The following is a 21,617-nucleotide window of genomic DNA, read 5'->3' on the forward strand; positions in this document are numbered from 1 at the left end:
AGCTTACGACTTTGACAGTTCACAACAACAAATGTCAAATGTCTTTATGTAAAATAGATATATCTATTGCTCGTACGAACTGCACTGGATCTCTGTGCAATTCCAAACGATATTTTTTTCGTGGATTCTTGCCAGAGCCAGAGAAATTAGCAAAATATTTGTTATTTGACACACGTGCATTCGTAGAAGTGTAGAATTACGTAGTAGGTTGGTTACGGTCAACAAACATTTTATATTTTCAGTAGATCATTTTCAGGTTGTTAATTTGTTTTATTTTGAAATAAAAGAAAAGTGGAATGTTCAGTAAAGGTCACAAATACACAGCAATGCAGTAAATTTTCAGTTATTTTCAAAAAGATATCGAAGGCAGCATCAATTTTGATTCTCACCGTTGAAGGGCAGCACCAATCAAACTGCATTGACGCCACCGTCCTTCAATAAACCACTAAAATTTTGTTTCGGCGCCATACGCTAGATAGAATAGCAAATTTCTAGGTAGTTCGCCCATACAAAATTCCGTAATTAACACAAATTGCATACATTTTTCTTATTTTAATATACATTTAAATTTTTGAATATGTTGACAGTAAACAATATTTAGCTTAAATTTGACATAATACTTACCTAATTAGAAAATTTAATTTCCCCATCGTTCATTAAAATAAGTTTTTATTAACAAAGTTATATAATTTTTTATGTAAAGGCGAGTAAATGAAAGAAATTTTCAGATGATATAAAATACATTTTCATAATGTTATGCTACAAAATAATAGCAGCAAAGCTTACATGAATATATAAATGCCAGCCTCTAAATTTTGTATACGATGAATACATTTTATATGGAGGCAAACGAAATGAAAAAAAATCAAGCAGAAAACAGTATAACAAATTAAATCGCTTAGCCCAGAGACTCCATGCTTTGTTGTATATAATCGAGAATTAAAATTCCAGCATTTTTGAGACAAAAGTATCGCTTTAATATTGCGGCTTACTTATGCGACCCTTGAACAGAGCATTTGTGAAGTTGTCTTGCCTCGCTTGAAGAATTACAACAAAAGGATGATCAGCAGTGAACATCTCAGGATCTATATCACAGCACAACATGAGTTTCACTCCTAAAAACGTAAATCGTGTTTTTAATCTCTTCATTTGTAGGGCACAGATAAGAGCAGAAGCTTGGCTTGCGAAGGGCACACAGTACATCTTACCAAAATATTTTAGCATCCAGAATTAATATTTCTTCTTGGGCTTCATAGATGGATGAAACAATCTCGAGAATTTGCGAATTTGCGAGAGTCAACTGTACTGCTCAAACAATTACAATAAAAAATTGTGAAATTTGGTCCATGAAAAAACAGTTTTTATAAGGACGGCGCTGATAATACAGGGTGTCTCATAATTAGCTGCTAACCCTAAACAGGCCGATTCTATGATCAAAACTAAGTAAAAAAGTTCATATGAACATGGGTCCGGATATGCTTCCTAAGGGCACAGGGACCCATTGAAGAGGGAGGAATGGAAATCATTTTTTTTGCAATATCTCTCAATCGCGTTGTGATAAATGAATGAAATTTGGTATACACAGCTAAATTTTGATGAGCAATTTGATGGACTAATCCATTTATTTCCACAAGGTCCATTGGGGTGGGTACGGGGGGGCCCTTGGTACTTTGCGTGTGTAACTTTTTCATCTTTGACTTTTTAACAAATTGGACAGCAAATTCCGTTTTCCCGAACTGTTTTACGTTAAAAGGGTACTCTTGTTTCAAATCGTTATCTTTAACGGTTTCTGAGAAAATCGCTCTTGAATTAATCCCACTTTGGTCAATTTCATAGTAATTTAAACAAAAAATAATAATAGTAATTTGTTTAAATTACTATGAAATTGACCATAACAATTTGAAACAAGAGTACCTTTTTAACGTAAAACAGTTCGGGAAAACGAAATTTGCTGTCCAATTTGTTAAAAAGTCAAAGATGAAAAAGTTACACACGCAAAGTACCAAGGGCCCCCCCGTACCCACCCCAATGGACCTTGTGGAAATAAATGGATTAGTCCGTCAAATTGCTCATCAAAATTTAGCTGTGTATACCAAATTTCATTCATTTATCACAACGCGATTGAGAGATATTGCAAAAAAATGATTTCCATTCCTCCCTCTTCAATGGGTCCCTGTGCCCTTAGAAAGCATTTCCGGACCCATATTCATATGAACTTTTTACTTAGTTTTGATCATAGAATCGGCCTGTTCAGAGTTGGCAGCTAATTATGAGACACCCTGTATATTGAAGCCCCGCTCTCATTGTCAGTGGTTCAATGGCAATGATAAAAATATGAGATTTGACTGAATTATTTTGAAATAAAAGAAAAATAATGTTCAGTAAAGGTCACAAATACACAGCAATGCAGAACATTTTCAGTTATTTTCAAAAATACAGGGTGTTTGGAAAAGTTGGTACAAAATTTAAAGGGGTGAAAGTAGAGCCAAAAATAGTAAAAAAAGTTCCTATAAACATTGGTCCTCCGGAGCACCGTTATTGAGATATGGCGCTTCAAAGGGGTCTTATCATTTGAATATTTTTTAAAACAACTTTCTTTCTGATTAAGATAACAGAATGAAAATTGTAGGTAATAATTATACCATAAGGGTCTTTAACTACCATAAGTTTCATCAAAATCGGTTATAAATAAGTATAGTTTTGTAACTTCTCTTAACAGAAATCTTTCGAATTTTTTTTATTCCATTGAATTATCAAGCAAATATTATTTTTTAATGAATTAGACTTTTTTGAAGAAAAAATACTTTTTTTTTCGAATTCTGTGTAGTTTAGTCAGAAATAATTATTTTTTAAATGATGTATGGCTCAAAACAGTAACTTTTTTCACATCTCGGTAACGGCACTCTGGAGGACCAATGTTTATAGGAACTTTTTTTGGCTCTACTTTCACCCCCTCAAATTTTGTACCAACTTTTCCAAACACCCTGTATATTGAAGTCTCAACATCAATTTAGATACTCACCGTTGAAGGGCAGCACCAATCAAATGCTGTGCCGCCACTGTCCTTCAATAAACCACTAAAATTTTGTTTCGACGCCACCTACGCCCGAATAATATTCAGTAAGTCCCACACATTGCATAATTTTTTTATATAGCTACATTTAAATTTTTGAATACAAGGTGCGGCATTAGCGCGTCGAAGTACGATATCTCCGTTATTATAGAAGATATCAAAAAAGTTATTTACCAAAATTGTAGACAACTTAAAAATGCACATTTTAAAATTATTTTGGTATATACAGAGTGTCACGTATTACCAGAGTGAACCAAGCATACTATTTTTTATATGGGACACCCTATATATTATTTCAAATTTAGATTAAGCTCATCTCTCTCATGCTTCCAATATAGGGTTTAATTATGTTATACAGGGTATTTCAAATGGTCAATTGTATACGAGAATCATTGCCATTTCAGCATCCTGTATACACTCAACAGAACATCTTAATAATTTTTTGCAAGCATAACTTTTTGATATTGGTGCAGTTTTACGAGACAGTGCTATTATTTCTTTATTATTGCAACACTTGAATATGGGGCGAGCCAAAACTTGAGCAAATAATTTTCTCAATTTTTTTAAATTAATCATCGTGTATTTTATTTTAAAAACTGAAAATAGACTTTGTCCTTTCATTTTTATAAAGCATTCCCTCTAGCTAAAATCATTAATTTCTGAAATATTTACTATTTAATACAAAAATAGAGTGAGTATTTAAAAAATTTGTATTATGACAAGTTGGTTAATATTAACAATTTCGTCTTAACAACGGGTATTTTGTAATGTTTTATAACAATTTGTCACACTATCATTTGCCCACGGCCAACTTGTAATAGGAATTTTTTTAAAACTCTCCTTTTGTTATTAAATATCAGAAATTAATGATATTAACTATAGTATGCTTTATAAAAATGAAAGAACGTAAAGCGTATTTTCAGTTTTTTAAATAAATTACAGGGCGATTCATTTAAAAAAAATTGAGAAAATTATGTGCTCGAGTTTTGGCTCGCCCTGTATTCAACTGTTGCAATAATAAAGAAATAGCATTTTCTCGTAAACTGTACCGATATCAAAAAGTTGTGCCTGCAAAAAATTATTGTTAAGTTGTTCTGTTTAGGATATAGAGGACGCTGAAATGGGAATGATTCTCGTATACAATTGACCATAACTTTTGAAATACCCTGTATAACATAATTAAACCCGATATTGGAAGCATGGGAAAGATGAGCTTAATCTAAACTTGAAATAACATATAGGGTGTCCCATTTAAAAAATAGTATGTTTGGTTCACCCTGGTAATACGTAACACCCTGTATATCCGAAAATAATTTTAAAATGTGGTTTTAAGTTGGCTACAATTTTAAATAACTTTTTTGACATCTTCTATAATAAAGGAGATATCGTACTTCAATCTACTAGATAGATTAGCAAATTTGTAGATACTTACTTCTCCCACAAATTGCATAAATTCTTCTTATTTTAAATGTACGATTAAATTTTGTAATATGTTAATAATAAAGGTGAGTAAATGAAAGAAATTTTCAGAGAATATAAAATACATTTGCATAATGTTACAAAATAATACTTGTTAGCAACAAAGCTTACATGAATACATAAATGCCAACCTTTAAAATTTATATACCTACCATAAATACATACAATTTATATAGACCTAAACCAAAAGAAAAAAATCAATTAGCAAAACTTACAAAAGGATCTATTAAGACAAAAGTGCATACTACTTTAATATAGTGGTTTAGTAATGCGTCCATTGAACAGAGCATTTATGAAGTTGTCTTGCCTCGCTTGTAGAATTACAACAAAAGGATGATCAGCGGTGAAAAATTTAGGAAATGTAAAACACATTTCTACAAGTACCAATCCTGAAAATATAAGTTGAATTTTTAATCTTGCCAAGTCATTTGTATCACACAGAGTTGCAGCGTGACTTGATTTGTGAAGGGTACATAAGTACACTTTACTAAAATATTTTACTATGCGTAGAATTAATGAGATATTCTCACGATTAAATAATTAATTCAATTTAAAACTGAAATTCGGATGAAAATCAGTGCATTTTGCGTCCATGAGAAATAGCTTTTATAGTGACTGCGGTAACTGTAGATGCTCGACACTATATAATAAACAGCGTTCAAAAGGTTCTTCAAGATTAATTTAAAATAAAGGACTCTGCCATAATCTTATGGAAAATGGCTGTCAGCGAAATCGTCTCAATTTTTGATATTATATAGATCTTATCAATCCGACCAAAATTTCCAGTGGTACCCCCCGGTAATCCCCAGTAAAATTCCCAATGGTACCCCCCGGTAATGCCTCTTTTTACCCCTAGAGAGCACTTAACCCCGCCAGAACGATACATCTATATGAGATAGATTTCAGTTAAATCGTTTGGGTTTTTAATATGTGATAGGTCTCATCAATCTGACCAAAATAACCAATTGCCACAATTCCCGGTAATGCCTCCTTTTACTTCGAACCTGAGATCAAGGACAACTGCCTTCGAAGGACAACCATAAAATCTTTTTTCCAATTTTTCTGAATTGACAGACATCTAATTCTGACGTGACCTCAAAATGATCTTCAAATGATATAGAAGTGTTAAGATCACGCCATATTCGTAATCAGCGACTCGAAAAACTTGTACTGTTTTTTTCAGATTTTTTTTAACACATTTTACGTTTTTACCTTCAAATAACCTTGAATACAAAGGCATAGAGATTGATCGACCTGCTCAACGTAATCAGCTACCCAAAAACCTATAAGTACCTTGTTCAAATTCCTTGATACTTCTCGAATCAAATGTCAACTTTTTAATTCTGATACTGCGGCTACTGGAGTTACGCGCCCTCTAGCGATCAAAGGACAATTCACAAATAGTTCCAGCCATGGAAACTTTTAATCACATCGGTATCAAAAACCCAGACGATAGTATATCGTTATGGCGGGGTTAAACGCCCTCTAGAGGTAAAAAGAGGCATTACCGGGGGTTGTGGCCATTGGGAATTTTGGTCAGATTGATAAGACCTAGGTATCTCATATCAAACATTGAGACGATTTCGCCGAAAGCCATTTTCCATTAGATTATGGCGGAGTCCTTTATTTTAAATTAAACTCGAAGGACCTTTTGAACGCTGTCGATTTCTACACTGAGTGGGTATGTGCTGCCCCGAACCTGGTGATACAAAAAATCCGCCGTTGCCGGCTTGTACAAAAAACATTTAAACTAACTACATTTGCAAAGCTGCAACAGTAACAACAGAGGTTGATGTTGAAATATCAGACTTGACTGAATTAATTTGAAGTAAAATAAAAAAAATTGAATATTCAGTAAAGGTCGCAAATACACAATTAAAAAAATTCTCACATTAGTTATTTTCAAAGCGATATTAAAGTCTCAAACCAGTGTTTCTCATTTAAATCAATGTAAAATTTTGATGCGGTGCCATCTACTAGATAGCAAATAGCAAATTTTTAGGTACTTCCCCCACACAAAATTCCGCATTCCCTCAAATTGCATATATTTTTCTTATTTCAAACATTTAAATTATTTATTATGTTGAATAAAGAATATATACTAAAGTTCACAAATACACAACAATCCAAAAAGTTCTTACATTAATTATTAATTTCAAAAGGATATTGAAGTCTCGACGCCAATTGTGATACTCACCGCTAAACGGCGGCACCAATCAAAATGCTTTGGTGCCAATGTCCTTCATTGTGAGGGCTTTGTAGCAAATAGGTAACCAGCAATACATTTTTATAGATTTTATTACACAGTTTGTCTAAATATGAATTAATGCACAAATAACAGATTTTCCCCCATTTTAAAGCAGATTTTCTATAAAATGGACTTAGTTTAAAACTCAAATAACTTTTAGGTGTAAACAAATTGGTAATTTACGATGCCGCTTGCGGAAAATTACAAATTTCTTTAAAACAAAAAGTAATTTGAGTTTCAAACCAACTCCATTTTATAGAAAATCTGCATTAAAATGGGGGAAAGTCTGTTATTTGTGCATTAATTCAGATTTAGACAAACTGTGTAATAAAATCTATAAAAATGTATTGCTGGTTGCCTATTTGCTATAGAGCCCTCTTAAGCCACAAATGTGTTTCAGCGCCATCTATTAGATTGAATAGATCTGAGGGCAACTTTTCGTTATTTTAAATAATCAATCGAATAGTATAGAAAAAACATTGTTGTAGTTTTGTTAAATCGTTAAAATTAACGATTAAAAATTTGATTTTGTTATAACTTTCTTATTAAAAATTAAAAAACATCTATTTTTCTGAAAAGAAAAGTTACATTTTTTAGAGCATATTGAAAAAATAAATACAAAGTTCATTCATTTTTCCGTTTGTTATGATTTTTTTAAATTTCTGAAATATTCCCTTAACTTCTAGCCTCCCTAACTCTGTTAATTTTAATAGTACAAGAAAAAGTCAAGAGGCCATTTTTATGTAGAATTGTACGCTTTACAGCATTTATGAAAAACTTATCTTTTTTCACCCTTGGCCGGGAGTTGAACAAAAAATTACTCTCACTTATTGTTATAATATACCTTAAACTAACTCATATCAAAAATTCAGCCAAGTTGGCAANATTACTCTCACTTATTGTTATAATATACCTTAAACTAACTCATATCAAAAATTCAGCCGAGTTGCCCAAATTTCGATTTAAAGGCTTATTTAATTTCTAGGTGCTTCCCCAAACAAAATTCCGTAATTCTTAGAAATTGCATATATTTTTCTTATATTAAAATAAATACACATTTAAATTTTTTATGTTTATAGTAAACATAAACTACTTCGAATTTGACATAATACTTACCTATTTTCTCCATTCTTCATTAAAATAAGTTGTTTTTGACAAAGTTATATATTTTTTTATGTAAAGGCGAGTAAATGAAAGAATTTTTCAGAGGATATAAAATACATTTTCATAATGTTGTGCTACAAAATAATACTTGTTAGCAGTAAAGCTTACATGAATATATAAATGCCAGCCTTTAAAATTTGTATACTATAAAGACATAAACCAAAAAGAATAAAATAAACCTTATTATAGGATCAAAATTAAGTCGCTTTGCCCTGATACATCAAGCTTATTGTATATAATCCAGAATTCATTAAAATTCAGGCAAAAGTATCGCTTTAATACTGCGGCTGGCTAATGCGTCCCTTGAACAGAGCATTTGTGACGTCGCCTTGCCTCGCTTGAAGAATTATGACAAAAGGATGATCAGCAGTGAACAGCTCAGGAGGCGTATAACAGCATAACATAAATTCCACTCCTAAAAACGTAAATCGCTTTTTTAATCTCGTAAGTCCTTCGTATCACACAGAGTTGAAGTGTGGCTTGCAAAGTACACATGAAATATTTTAAGCCTAACATTAAAATGAAGGAAAAAAATATTATTTTGCGAGTAGTTTTTTTTAGTAAACTCCTCAAGACACAGAGGTACGAGAAGCAAGAAAGCTGCTATATACGTTCCTAAAAATAAAATGCTTTTTCTTTTTACTTAATCTTAATTAATATTCCAGTCAGTCATTCCTCTGTAATCTATTAAGACGAAAGCAAATTTTCTTTGAACGGTGCTATTCGACTGAATACTTCTTTTGTTGTTTTACAGTGTCAAAAACTATCCCTTCCATCACTATCAGCTCAAATATAAAAATTTACCACTCTTTCTAAAGATAAATAAAAACCACCATTTTTCCGCTGAAGAGCTGAAATTAACTTAAGAGGGAAAATAAGAAATTTTCTGAACGGTACTATCACCCTCCGAAGTCAGTCACACTATTTTTTGATACCTTGCCTAATTCCCAGGTATATTAGAACTTATTCAAATAACTTGTCTTCGATTCAAAATATCTCCAATATACTTAAAACTGAACTAATCTTATATTTCTCTTCACGACGCTATTAACTACACTTTAAAAAGCAATTATAATAATTCCTTTTAAACATTTAATAAAGCTCAAAAATATTATTTATATGTATATATAAGTTTAGTAGAGGCATATCTTAATTATATTTGGGTTTGGAGACCCGTCCTCCGAACAAAACGTTTGTAGTATCGTCTTGACTAGAACGGAGAATTATGAAAAATGGATGATCAGCAATAAACTTCTCAACAGGTGGCGGCATGAGCGACATGGACAGAAATGAAAACACCATTCCTAAAAATAAAATATTAATAGCGATTACCTTTTTGAACGTAAAACAAAGTTTAGTTTAGCGCAGCACCTTGAACGTATACGGGGTGCAACTTTAAGTGGGGGTCAGGTTTTTTAGAGATACGATTCTTTTTTTAATCGTACAAATAGTCGACGTGTTATTGTTTAAATCGTTTGTGTTACTATTTTTTTAAAGCAGTGTATGTATTTAATTTGTGAATCTGTGTCAATGACGTCTGACATCGACCTACTTTAGCAGAACTATACTACTGTAACTTACACAGCATAAATTTAAGCAGAATACCATCATGTTCCAAACACTTCCGAAGGACAATGAAGGTTAGCTGTGTTGTTGGCAACTGCAAATTGTCTTTACACCTGGTATGATACAACGGGATGATAAACAGGTGTAAAGTGTAAAGTGCCTTGTGTGGTATAACCTTATAAAAGAGATTTATTTCACTAGCGTATTTTTGTGTATTTATTTTCAAGTTTTTGTTATGATATTATGAAAAATCATTTGTACGAATCAAGAAAGAGTAGATATGGTTAGAGTCTACTCTTTATGTGAATAAAACAGAAGACGATATCAGATGAATTATCCCGACTGTCAAGTTCTGAATAAGAAAATATTTGTAAGATTAGTTCAACATTTATGAAGTTATGGGAGCTTTGAAAGCTAATGCTCTAGTTGGACGAGAACAAACTCAGAGAACTCCCGGCGAACACTTATTCAACAAAAGTAACGTGCTAAGGAGCAGTACCTCTCAGCGGGAACTTTGCTTTTTAATAACGTTTCTTTTAAATTATTTGACAACAATGCACAGAACAGTTGCCAATTGTGCATGCGCCGAGACATAACAAACGCCGTTATTTGAGGTCACACTAGCTTTTCCACCAAAAAGGCTAAAAAAAATATGTTTCTAAAGGTCAAAAGTAGCTGCCGTATAAATATAACCCCCATTCAGTTACACTCTGCATATCTATTTTTGCATTTTTTAAAAAGATGACAGCTTCAAACTAGCACCTACATATAATATCCAGACACAAAATATTTACTTAGTAAGTAAAATCGGAATTAAAAATACAGGGTGATTCACTTATCCAAAAAAAATTCTGGATGTACAGGGGACCCTTACAAATACAATTTTGTAAAGAAAAAATCAAAAAGGGCAGTTCGAAAATGATTTAAAAATACACTTTTGCACGGCACTGAAAACTGGTCCACTGTAAAACTTGACCTTGCACAATGCGACCGGCATGGCGGTGTGATAAAAACGGACAAAAACTTTCGCAAAGAAAGAAATATGTAAATAGAATTTTATAGCATCTATTTTATTTCGGCAAGTTCAACTGCTTTTACCTTTATTAATTAATAAAATTAATTTGTGTTTTTAAATAATAAAATCATTTGACATACCCGATGTTACAACAACAATTGTTCAAAATTTTATCCACCAACGTGTAAACACATTTGGGTTCGTTTTACTCAGTTTTTACGAACTAACACAAATGTTGTCTTGCTTCACCATAAATTAAAACGATATCCATCAATTCCGAGTTGCTATACACACAAACCATTTTTGACACTAACTATTAAACAACTATTGTAAACACCACAGATAACAGGTAAACACTCTCGCAGCGACGATTGCAAAAGCGGATTTCAGTATTCAGTCGCTGAGGCCACGTGACTCTCCACGCGTATTGCGAATGACGCTAGAGACTACAGTTGTCCAGCTATGTAGTGGTTGAATGTACTATAACTTCAATAATTTTTTTCTCGGAAACTATACGGATTTTACAAAAAAATTTTTACGATATTAACTCGATTTCTCATGCCGCATCTATTCCCAAATTTTTTTGGATAAGTTGTGAATCACCCTGTATATTTCTTTCCCTGAAGTTATTACCGAAGTTTTAAAAAAGGAATTATAATAATTTCTTTTAAACGTTTAATAAATCGTATAACAATATTTTCTTGTTAAAATAAAGGAACTTCTTTATACAAAGTATATTTTAAGTAATATTAAGGTTGAGAGATCCGTCCTCCAAACAAAACGTTTGTGGTATTGTTTTGACTAGAACGGAGAATTATGGAAAATGGATGATCAGCAATAAACTTCTCAACAGGTGGCGGCTTAAGCGGCATAGACTGCAATGAAACCTGAATTCCTAAAAATTAAATATTAATAGCGAATATCTCATATATTATATCTATCTTTTTGTATTTTTTACTATTGTGAATATTGGGCTTATAATTCAAATTATTTACAACTTAGTTAAATCAGAATCTAAATTTTAAAAATATATTATAATATTTTTTTTATAAACAGTTAACAAAGCACATACAATATTTTCATATTAAAGTAATTTATTTATATAAGGCGTATCTTATTTAATATTGAGGTTTGGAGACCCGTCCTCCAAATAAAACATTGGTACCACCCTCTTGACTAGAACGGAGAATTATTAAAAACGGATGGTTAGCTGTGAAATCTTCAGGAGGTGGCGGCATGCAGTACAGTTCTATTTGTAGTGCTAAAAACAAAACGTTTTATTATGCCGAGTTCTACGTTACACCTTCATAAAACTAATATCCAGGTTTTCTTGCAGAGATGTGATTAGTGCTTCACAAAAACATTAGGAATTACTGGTCCTAAATACAGGGTGTTACTGAACTTATGTCAAAAATTTAAAGGGGTGAAAAAGAAGCAAAAACTGTGATAACTGATGTCGCAAACTTGTATCGGAAGTTTAAGGTCATAGAGAAAAATATTAATTAAAAATATGTTTGAAACTGTTTTGGAACTGCTATTTACAAAAAATTCTGTAAGTTTTAACGAGTTTGTAGGTTTCTTATGAAACCGGACTGTATTCGAAACTCAGTTTGTAATACATTGTTTTAGTGATTGCTGCGCTGTTTTTCGAAAGTACATTTAATAGCCGTATTTCCAAGTTTTCTTTTGAAAATTGTGCATTTATTTAGCAATCGCGAATATTATATGCTCATAATTTACGGTGAAGCAAACGAAAATGCCCACGGAGCTTGTTAAGTGTACGCATCGCGAACATTTGTTTGCTACAGCGCCCTTCCGTCACTATCAGCTCAAATATAAAAATTTACCACTCTTTCTAAAGATAAATAAAAACCACCATTTTTCCGCTGAAGAGCTGAAATTAACTTAAGAGGGAAAATAAGAAATTTTCTGAACGGTACTATCACCATCCGAAGGCAGTCACACTATTTTTTGATACCTTGCCTAATTCCCAGGTATATTAGAACTTATTCAAATAACTTGTCTTCGATTCAAAATATCTCCAATATACTTAAAACTGAACTAATCTTATATTTCTCTTCACGACGCTATTAACTACACTTTAAAAAGCAATTATAATAATTCCTTTTAAACATTTAATAAAGCTCAAAAATATTATTTATATGTATATAAAAGTTTAGTAGAGGCATATCTTAATTATATTTGGGTTTGGAGATGCGTCCTCCAAACAAAACGCTTGTGGTATCGTCTTGACTAGAACGGAGAATTATGAAAAATGGATGATCAGCAATGAACTTCTCAACGGGTGGCGGCCTGGACTTAAATAAAAACACCTCCATTCCTAAAAATAAAATATGAATAGCGATTATCTTTTTGAACGTAAAACAAAGTTTAGTTTAGCGCAGCACTTTGAACGTATACGGGATGTACCTTTAAGTAGGGGTAACTTTTTCAGGGTAGGACTCTTTTTTTTAATCGTATAAATATTCGACGTTTTAATTTTTTAAATCATTTCAAGTTTTTACAAACAGTGAACTATACTACTGTAACTTTCACAGTTTAAATTTAAGCAGAATACCATCATGTTCCAGACACTCACGAAGAACAATGAAGGTTAGCTGTGCTGTTGACGACTACAAATTGTCTTGACACCTGGTATGAAGTGACGGGATGATAAACAGGTTTCTTACATTTTTATTTGTTTTCGACTTCTTCGGTTTACCAGAGGATGTAAAGTGTCTTGTGTGATGTAACCTTATAAAGTGATTTATTTCACTACAGTGTATTTTTGTGTATTTATTTCCAAGTTTTTCTTATGATATTATGAAAAAGCAATTGTACGAATCAAGAAAGAGTTGATATGGTTAGAGTCTACTCTTTGTGTGGATAAAACAGAAGACAATATCAGATAGATTATCCCGACTGTCAAGTTCCGAATAAGAAAATGTTCACCACTGGACTATCGAAAATCCACACGAAATACGTCGCTGTGCTTTTCAGCAAAAGTTTTCAGTGAACATGTGGGCCGGTAGAAAATTAAGAAAATTATTTCGAGACACTTTAAAGCCAAAAATCGATAGTAAACTTTTTAATAACAGATCTGAACTAGTATTAGTACACTATATCATATTACACTAATCCTATGATCTAATTTAAACATTATTTTTCCTTAAATAATTTTTTATTACGTATAAGGGAAAGCGAACTCTTCCTTCGAAGAGAACATGGGTTTCCGCTCCTTTGGTATGCTGAACAAAAAAGATGAATGGCCGATTAACATAAAAAACCTGAGATGGTCGATGGATAGACATACATTCGAATTCTAAATTCGTATCTAAAATGAAACTGGTTTTACTAGGTTGTACTACAAAAATAGAGATTAAGTCGTAGCAATGATATGCAACACATTGAGAGCAAGTTGAAAAAGAAGAATAATTAATAGGAAAGATTTAAGTAAGCAAACTAAAGAAAATACTCAGCTAATTCCAACAAATTCACTTTTTTTTTTTAATAAAGTTACTTCAATCTAGGATGCAAAGGATATCTAACCCAAGTTAGACGACTTCAGACAATATGTTTTTTTTATAATTTTAATTTTATTCATTATTTTTTCTCAGATAATACTTTAGTATATACAGGGGAAACGACACCCTCCCTTGGAAAAGAATAGTGGCTTCTTTACCACTGTCGCATCGAATAAAAAACTTGAATGGCCGGTCCGCATAAAAAATCTCAGGTGGTAGTTCCTCTGATAAAAAGTCTAGTCCGAAAGTCAAATCTAGAATGAAATGCTTTGGTAAAGATATGGTGTAACGATAGATATATCAACAGGAGAGAAAGCAAAGGAAAATCAAAACGAAATCAGCAACCAACAAAAGCAACACATTGGAATATATGGTTTTTAAATTTAATATTTCCCTAGATAAATACAAACAAATAGGACAAGAAGGTAATTATTATTAACGCATCCCTTTCAAGTTTTAATAATAATAATAAAAACTTCAATACTTCTTTAATAAGTAATTCAAATAATACAATGTGAATATATTACTATCCTTTTTATGAACAAATTAATACAGTTTAATTTTTAACACTATTATTAAATGCGTAGTTATTTATTAGGTTCACTAATTTTCCCAATGAAAAGTGGGTTTATCATTCTGTTTCTCTTTCTCTTTCCGCATTGGGCGAGTAGCATGATAAACGGATGATCGGCCTGGAATTTTTGTACCACCCCTTTAATTCTTGCAGTTCTTGGCATAAAGTGTACACCTGGTTGAAAATAAAGCCTTACAGAATATCATATTCAGGTTACCTAATGCTACCCCTGTCATGCTATTAAGAAGCATTCTACCTATTCCTCCCAATCTGGCAGATCCATAACAAGTTTCAGAATTTTGTAAAACTTCATTCATTCCAATGTTTGCAGAAGCTGTTATCTGATTTTTGTTTTTGAAGGTCACATAATTTTTCTTATAAATATAAATATTTATCGATAATCATTTTTAATTTCCAAAACCAATCCAGAAATTTTTGCAGTTGGATATAAAATTTATAAGGGTGTAACCTTAATGGGGTCGATTTTTTAGGGGTTATAGTGTTTTCCCCATAATACCGATTTGCCAGTTGTTACCTTTTTAAATCAACTTTATGACATTTTTTTTATGTTCGAATAATTATTTTTGCCCTTCTACATATAACACGTACCTACATAATAAAAAATAAATAAAACTACTTACTGATCTGATAATTTGAAATATTTCTTAAAATAATTTCAGGTTTATAATAAAAAGTACCTGTTACTATTTTTTTAAAGCACTGTGTTTAGTATATGAATCTCAGTGTCAATGACACCTGATATTTTACATTTAATTACATACTGAAGTCAATTTTAGTCTCTTTACTTTTAAATACCATCGACTGTTCAACACTTTCTTACGGTATTATGTATATGTTATACATTTTTGAATTCCATAATAAGTTGGTAAAAAACAAACGGCCAACATTAATTCAATGACTGACTATGTCACTGTTTAGTAATGGTATAGTGTGTTTGTGTGTCTTCATCGCTAGATTTCTGTGTGATGTTATAAGAAAATTTGTAGTATTTGTCAATAAAAGATGAGATTTGACAACAATGCATGCTGCAACTCCCAATTGGGTATGCGCTCGCAACTAGCAGGCACGATTGTTTGGAGTTACACTAGTCTGTCCAGCATCCACGAAGTTTCAAGGACATAATTTGAGAAAACAAACGTGTATGTGTTCCTAAAGGTCAAAAGTAGCCTCTGAATAAATATGATCCCCATCCAGAGTTACACCCCGTATAAGACAAGTCAATGAAGTAAAATAGTAATTTTTTTATGATCGATACAGAGTTAGGCAAATGTATCGGAACACCTGTGTACAGGGTAAACCATAAGTTTGATTAAAAAGTACCTTTAGTTTTTGTAGTATTTTATTCTTTTCAATGACGCACTTTAAATTCCAACATCTACTTTATTTTTAGAGATACAGCGAGGCCGGCAGTTTTTTTGAAATGGACCACCCTGTTTATTTTAACATTTTTAGAAAGACAGATTGCAGTGATATAGGGTTTGGTGGGTCTGCAATTTATTGTTCTTTAAATGTTGACTAAAACAATAAAATAAAAAGTTGGCTGTTTATATCTTTTGTCACGGCTACCTGAAAAAGTCATCGGGTTTGATAGCGTTTTTGCAAATTTTGTCAAAAGAAATTAAATCATCTATTTGTATTAGATGCTGTCAATAGAGACAGATAGTTATTACTTATTAAGATCGCTGTTCAAATTTCAAGTTATGCGTGACCTAAGTAAAAGAATTTCTTTGTTGACGATGGTTGGTTTTGGAGGCAGGAAGATGCATATATTTTTTATGCAATTTTCCCTGAAGGAAATTCCATATTTCAAAATCTACAGTTTCAAGGGTTGTGACAATGTTTTATGAAACGGAAAGTGTTAAAAATCTTACAAAATCAGGCGCACGTAAATCAGATACAAATGAAGATAAGTCACTAGATTCTGATGTTTTTGTCAATCTACAAGAAGAACCAAAAACTTCAGTACTTCAAGTAGTCATATCACAATATTAGCGAGAGATCAATAAGGAGGATATTGTCCAAAAATAAATTTCATCCGTATAAAATACATTTAGTACAACAATTATTAAATGAGGATGACACTGATAGAAGGTTGCAATTTTGTGACAAAATGATGAACGTCATTGAGAATAATGGAAACTTTGTCAATAATATACTTTTCTCGGATGAATCGACATTGTTCTTAGACAGTTTTATAAATCGACATAACTGTCGTTACTGGAGTGATCAAAATCCACATGGGATAGAAGAAAATCACACTCAATATCCTCAGAAATTAAATGTACGGATGGGCATAATCAGAGGACCCATTTTCGGCACATTCTTTCTTAGAGAAAATTTGAACTCTTTTGTTATTTACAACCTTTGCGCATTCCAGCATTGATTCGTTTATTTCCAAACCATGCAAATCCTGAAGTACTCTCAAATGACCTTTGGTATCAACAAGATGGAGCTCTGCCTCATCATAAATAATGTATTTCCACAGGCATGGATAGGGCGAAGAGGATGTATTGAATGGCCACTGCGATCGTCAGATTTAAGTCCGTTAGACTATTTCATGTAAAATGTGTTGTCCACAAGACCAAACCTCAGACGTTAGACGAGATGGAAGATCTAATTAGAATGGTCGTTTAAGAAATGTCACAGCATGCCATTCAAAATTCCTTAATAAGAGCTTTCGTTGATCGATTAGGATATTGTCAGGCTGCCGAAGGTCGTCAGTTTGAACATTTATTACGAATCTTTTTTTAATATTCAAGTGCTCCATATTTTGCAATAACAAATTTCATTTCCATTAATACAATTTTTAATCTTTATTTTATAGTTGTATTCGACATTTAAAAAACAATACATGGCAGACCCACCAAACCCTTTATCATTGTATTTCGTGAAAATCGGTCTTTCTAAAAATGTTAAAATAAACAGGGCGGTCCATTTAAAAAACTGCCTACAGCCCCGTTTCTCTAAAAATAAAGTAGACGTTGGAAATTAAAGTACGCCATTGAAAAGAATAAAAATACTACAAAAACTTTTGTGAAAGGTATTTTTTAATCAAACTTAGGGTGTTCCGACACATTTGCCCAACCCTGTGTATTTTTATAATTACGAAAAAATTAGTAAGAACAACCTGGACATGCAATAAGAATAAGAAGCATAAATATTACACATCTAATGATAGCCACATTTTAGTATCAATGGAAATATTCCTACCTGCATTACTGGGGATTAGTAATTCTTCCAGCGAACAGTATATTGCCTGTACGTTTGTTACTAGATACCATAAGAACAACAAAAGGATGATCCGCAACAAAATATTCAACATTTACTAAACACCGCATCTCAATTTGAATACCTGACAAAGATAAGACTTATTATAAAAGCTGTTTTTATTCTTAAATTTTATAAATAATTCCTATCCTCCGTTTTTAATTCTACCAAGTCCCCATCTTGTGGTACATAAATGCAATAAAATAACAGAATGGTTCAAACTTAAATAAACGGATCCATGAATTGAGCAAAATGCATGATACTAGTAACTACTTATACAAACGAACTGTTTCAATGATATTGGAAGTTAGGTATTCCAAGCCATCGCACAGACTTATTAACGGAATCATGCATTCGTTGTGACCCGCATGCAAATGACACATGCTTTAAAATCCCCCTGAAATGGTGATGTTCTATTGTGTATAATTTCTTTTGTAGTAAGTTTTTACGACACGCGTTCACGAGAAAAATGCAAACTCTTCTTTTTACACATATATTTCCAACATTAAATTATACATAAATTAATACAAAATTGCTAAGTTAATCTCTTGGTGTTACAGATGGACTGTTTACATGAACTACACTTACAAAATCAGGATTATTATCAGTTTTCAATAAACGGTGGTCACTTAAAACGATAACAACAGTATTACAAAGGTAAACAAAATTAAATGCATCTTCTACTGTCAATTGGTATATACATAATTATGGGAAGCAAATTTTACTCTTTTCCTAAAAGGCAACAGACGAATAACAAGTTTTTTATTGTGCATCTTTTGCCGTGAGGTATTACACTTTGGGTTGAATTACACGTCCACTAAACAGCACCTGCACGAGTGGACCTTCCCTATGAATCAGGTAGATTCCAAACGGATGGTCTACAATAACTTCTTCCACGGGCATTGGCAGCATAGCACATCTCATTGCCATTATCATACCTGATTTCAATTTTGCATAATTACCATCGTTATTAAGTACGTGAGATACCCCCACCAGATCAAGATAAGTATTATTTCAGAGGCTGAACATAATTTTAAGGACTATAACACTGGTTGGGGCATCTTTACATAAAGACAAATTGTTTTAAATCTATCAAAGTGTGTCGCGACTTGTCCGATCTACTAACGTATATATTTATGCAATATAGTTGAATACAAATCATAAATGTAATACTGTACGCAATATTGTATACAGGGTCGGAAAGTCCCCATGGTTCATCTGCCGTTACGTGAGAGCGATAAAGTAAGTCATAGAAATCCGTGCGATAGAGAAGGATGGCTATAATGAAGGCGTCTCATAGTCACCGCCCGTTTTGCCCTTCCACTTGTAATTCAGCGACCGGTGGTCATCTTTGTTTTCCTCGTTTGGCTTTTCTTTAATAGATGTCACTACTTATACAATTCCGACTCCAGTAGTCCGATATGTTAATACAATCCGTTAACAGAGGGCAAAGTATACTTAAATAACAACTAAATGAACTTTCAATGTAGCTGAGCACTATACTCCATTTGAATAACTTCTCAGTAGGGGAAACAATGTCACTAGATTTACAAACAGAGCTATCTACTAGCTACTGTAAAAAATTTCTTTGTTACGCGTTGCGCTGCCCTCTGTTAACGGATTGTATTAACATATCGGAATACCGAAGTCGCAATTGTATAAGTAGTGACATCTATTAAAGAAAAGGCAAACGACGAAAACAAAGATGACCACCGGTCACTGAATTACAAGTGGAAGTGGATCTAATTTGTGGAAGGGCGCAACGGGCGGTGACTATAAGACGCCTTCATTATAGCCATCCTTCTCCATCGCACGGATTTCTATGTCTTACTTTATCGCTCTCACGTAACGGCAGATGGACCATGGGGACTTTCCGAACCTGTATAATATTTTAATATCGTGTAATAATAGAGATAAAGCATGCAAAATGCGTACAATTTCAAGCGTTGACATTCAGTGTGCACAAGTTACCCAGCAAAGTAAGTAACATTAAATAGACAACAATATTCAAAGTTGAGTACTTGAGTAGTTGAGATTCATAATTTCACAATGTCTACAGGATCTGGAAAGATCTAACTTATATAAACAAATAAATGAAAATAGCAAAATAGTTTTTAAAAATCCTACAACATTATCCGAATTCAATAAGAATACTTTAATAATCAACGCTATTGTGTTGTTAAATCGGGAAACTAATTTGATTATTACTTTTACAGCTATGTTTTGAAATGAGTTAAATATAGAAATTCCATTTGAAAATTTCTTTTTATAGTTCATGTTGAACCTTTTGGTTGCTAGGAGGTTCAGCTACTTTTACATAAAATGTCTGTTCGCAATAAATTTGTTATATGTTAGATCTCTTCAGTCCTGTGATTATTCTTAATAAAAATTACATTACTTCAGTTTACGAATTAAAATACACAGAACAAAATGGAAAATTAACTACGAAAGCAGAGAAATTCGTGCAAATATTTAACATAGGTTACTGAAATTTATGTAACTTCTATGAAATCTACAGGGTGTTCCCTTTTGTCTAATAAATTTTTTCATAAATCTCTTCATTTTTAAGATATACTTTCTAGAATTTAAAATTTTCATTACCCGTCACTGGAGTGTAAATCGAAAGGTTTAGCTGATTGAATAATAAAAAAAATAATGACAATTAATTCGATTTATATTGAAAAATAATAAAATTTGTTATGTTAAACGAAAATTGTTCAAGGTAACAAGTTATTATTTATTTTCAGTAGGTTCACAATTATTTTACTAAATTAAGTTACAACAAATGTTAAAAATATCCCATGTTATCCAAGGAATAATTGTGTACAGCATTAAAAATTTTCTTCAACGATTTTAACTGAAGTGGAATACACTAGCTGTTTCAAACGACCCCATAAATAAAAATCGTACGGATTGAAATTTGACAATCGGACACGCCATGCAATTAGACCATTTGGAACGATACGCCTTCGAGGAAAATGTTGAATTAACAAATTTCAAAAAATTCGGGCATTATGCCATGAAGCACCATCATGAATTACTACATTTTGACGAATTTCCAGAGGAACATAATCCAGTAAATCATTTAGGGCGTTACTTAAATAATATAAATATCTCGGATGGTCTAGCCGATCTGAAATAATTTAAAGTCTATCGAGTCGAGTCACTCGTTTACTATTTTGTCCCAAAATTTACTTAAAATCCTCACTATATCCAGTCACAAAACTGCTGTCAGTTACGATGATTATGAGTCTGCAAAACTAAACTTTTCTAAACTAAACAGACTACAAGGACCAGTATTATTTGCAACATTATTGAAAAGTGTATATTCAATGTTCGTAGTACAATTAGATTGTTGCCAGTTCACCTCCAAAAGGTATAAGACGATTCGCGAAATGATCCATATAAATACTATGAGCCTTAGACTTCAATGTAAGCTAACATCGTATCAACATATTCACTGTTTGTGAAACATGACATGATGCACAATGACAACTGCTAATACTTCTTCGTATTTCTTACACTTCACATTTAGTATAGTAAATCCTTTTAGTCAATCATTGTATTAAACATTCGCATACGTTACTTAGATATTTCTTTAATCCACAGGCGGTTAGCGTTATTTCAATGAGTAAAAAATAGTGGACAAGGGTGTAAGATTTTGAAAAAAAATTATTAGACAAAAA

The 21,617-nt window shown here is 32.3% G+C and overlaps 1 protein-coding gene across 12 annotated transcripts in view; it reads right to left on the reverse strand.

The window, feature by feature from the left end:
• Nucleotides 1-721: 721 nt before the first annotated feature.
• The window catches only part of LOC108917569 (serine protease inhibitor 3/4), a 57,332-nt gene continuing 36,436 nt past the window's right edge, over nucleotides 722-21,617 (reverse strand). For 2 of the 12 annotated variants that reach the window (XM_018724237.1, XM_018724247.1), the window contains one exon: nucleotides 18,409-18,869. In XM_018724237.1, coding sequence (XP_018579753.1) covers nucleotides 18,721-18,869 — 149 coding nt within the window. In that variant the 3' untranslated portion in view covers nucleotides 18,409-18,720. Of the gene's footprint in view, nucleotides 1,116-4,675; nucleotides 4,942-8,009; nucleotides 8,380-8,968; nucleotides 9,269-11,206; nucleotides 11,441-11,615; nucleotides 11,807-12,665; nucleotides 12,887-14,540; nucleotides 14,818-17,874; nucleotides 18,017-18,408; nucleotides 18,870-21,617 lie in introns of those variants that run through there. The other 10 variants (XM_018724245.1, XM_018724244.1, XM_018724242.1 and 7 more) reach the window with 10 other exon arrangements.

This window comes from Anoplophora glabripennis, unplaced genomic scaffold (genome assembly GCF_000390285.2).
Source record: "Anoplophora glabripennis isolate ALB-LARVAE unplaced genomic scaffold, Agla_2.0 scaffold80, whole genome shotgun sequence".
NCBI classification, from domain to species: domain Eukaryota; kingdom Metazoa; phylum Arthropoda; class Insecta; order Coleoptera; family Cerambycidae; genus Anoplophora; species Anoplophora glabripennis.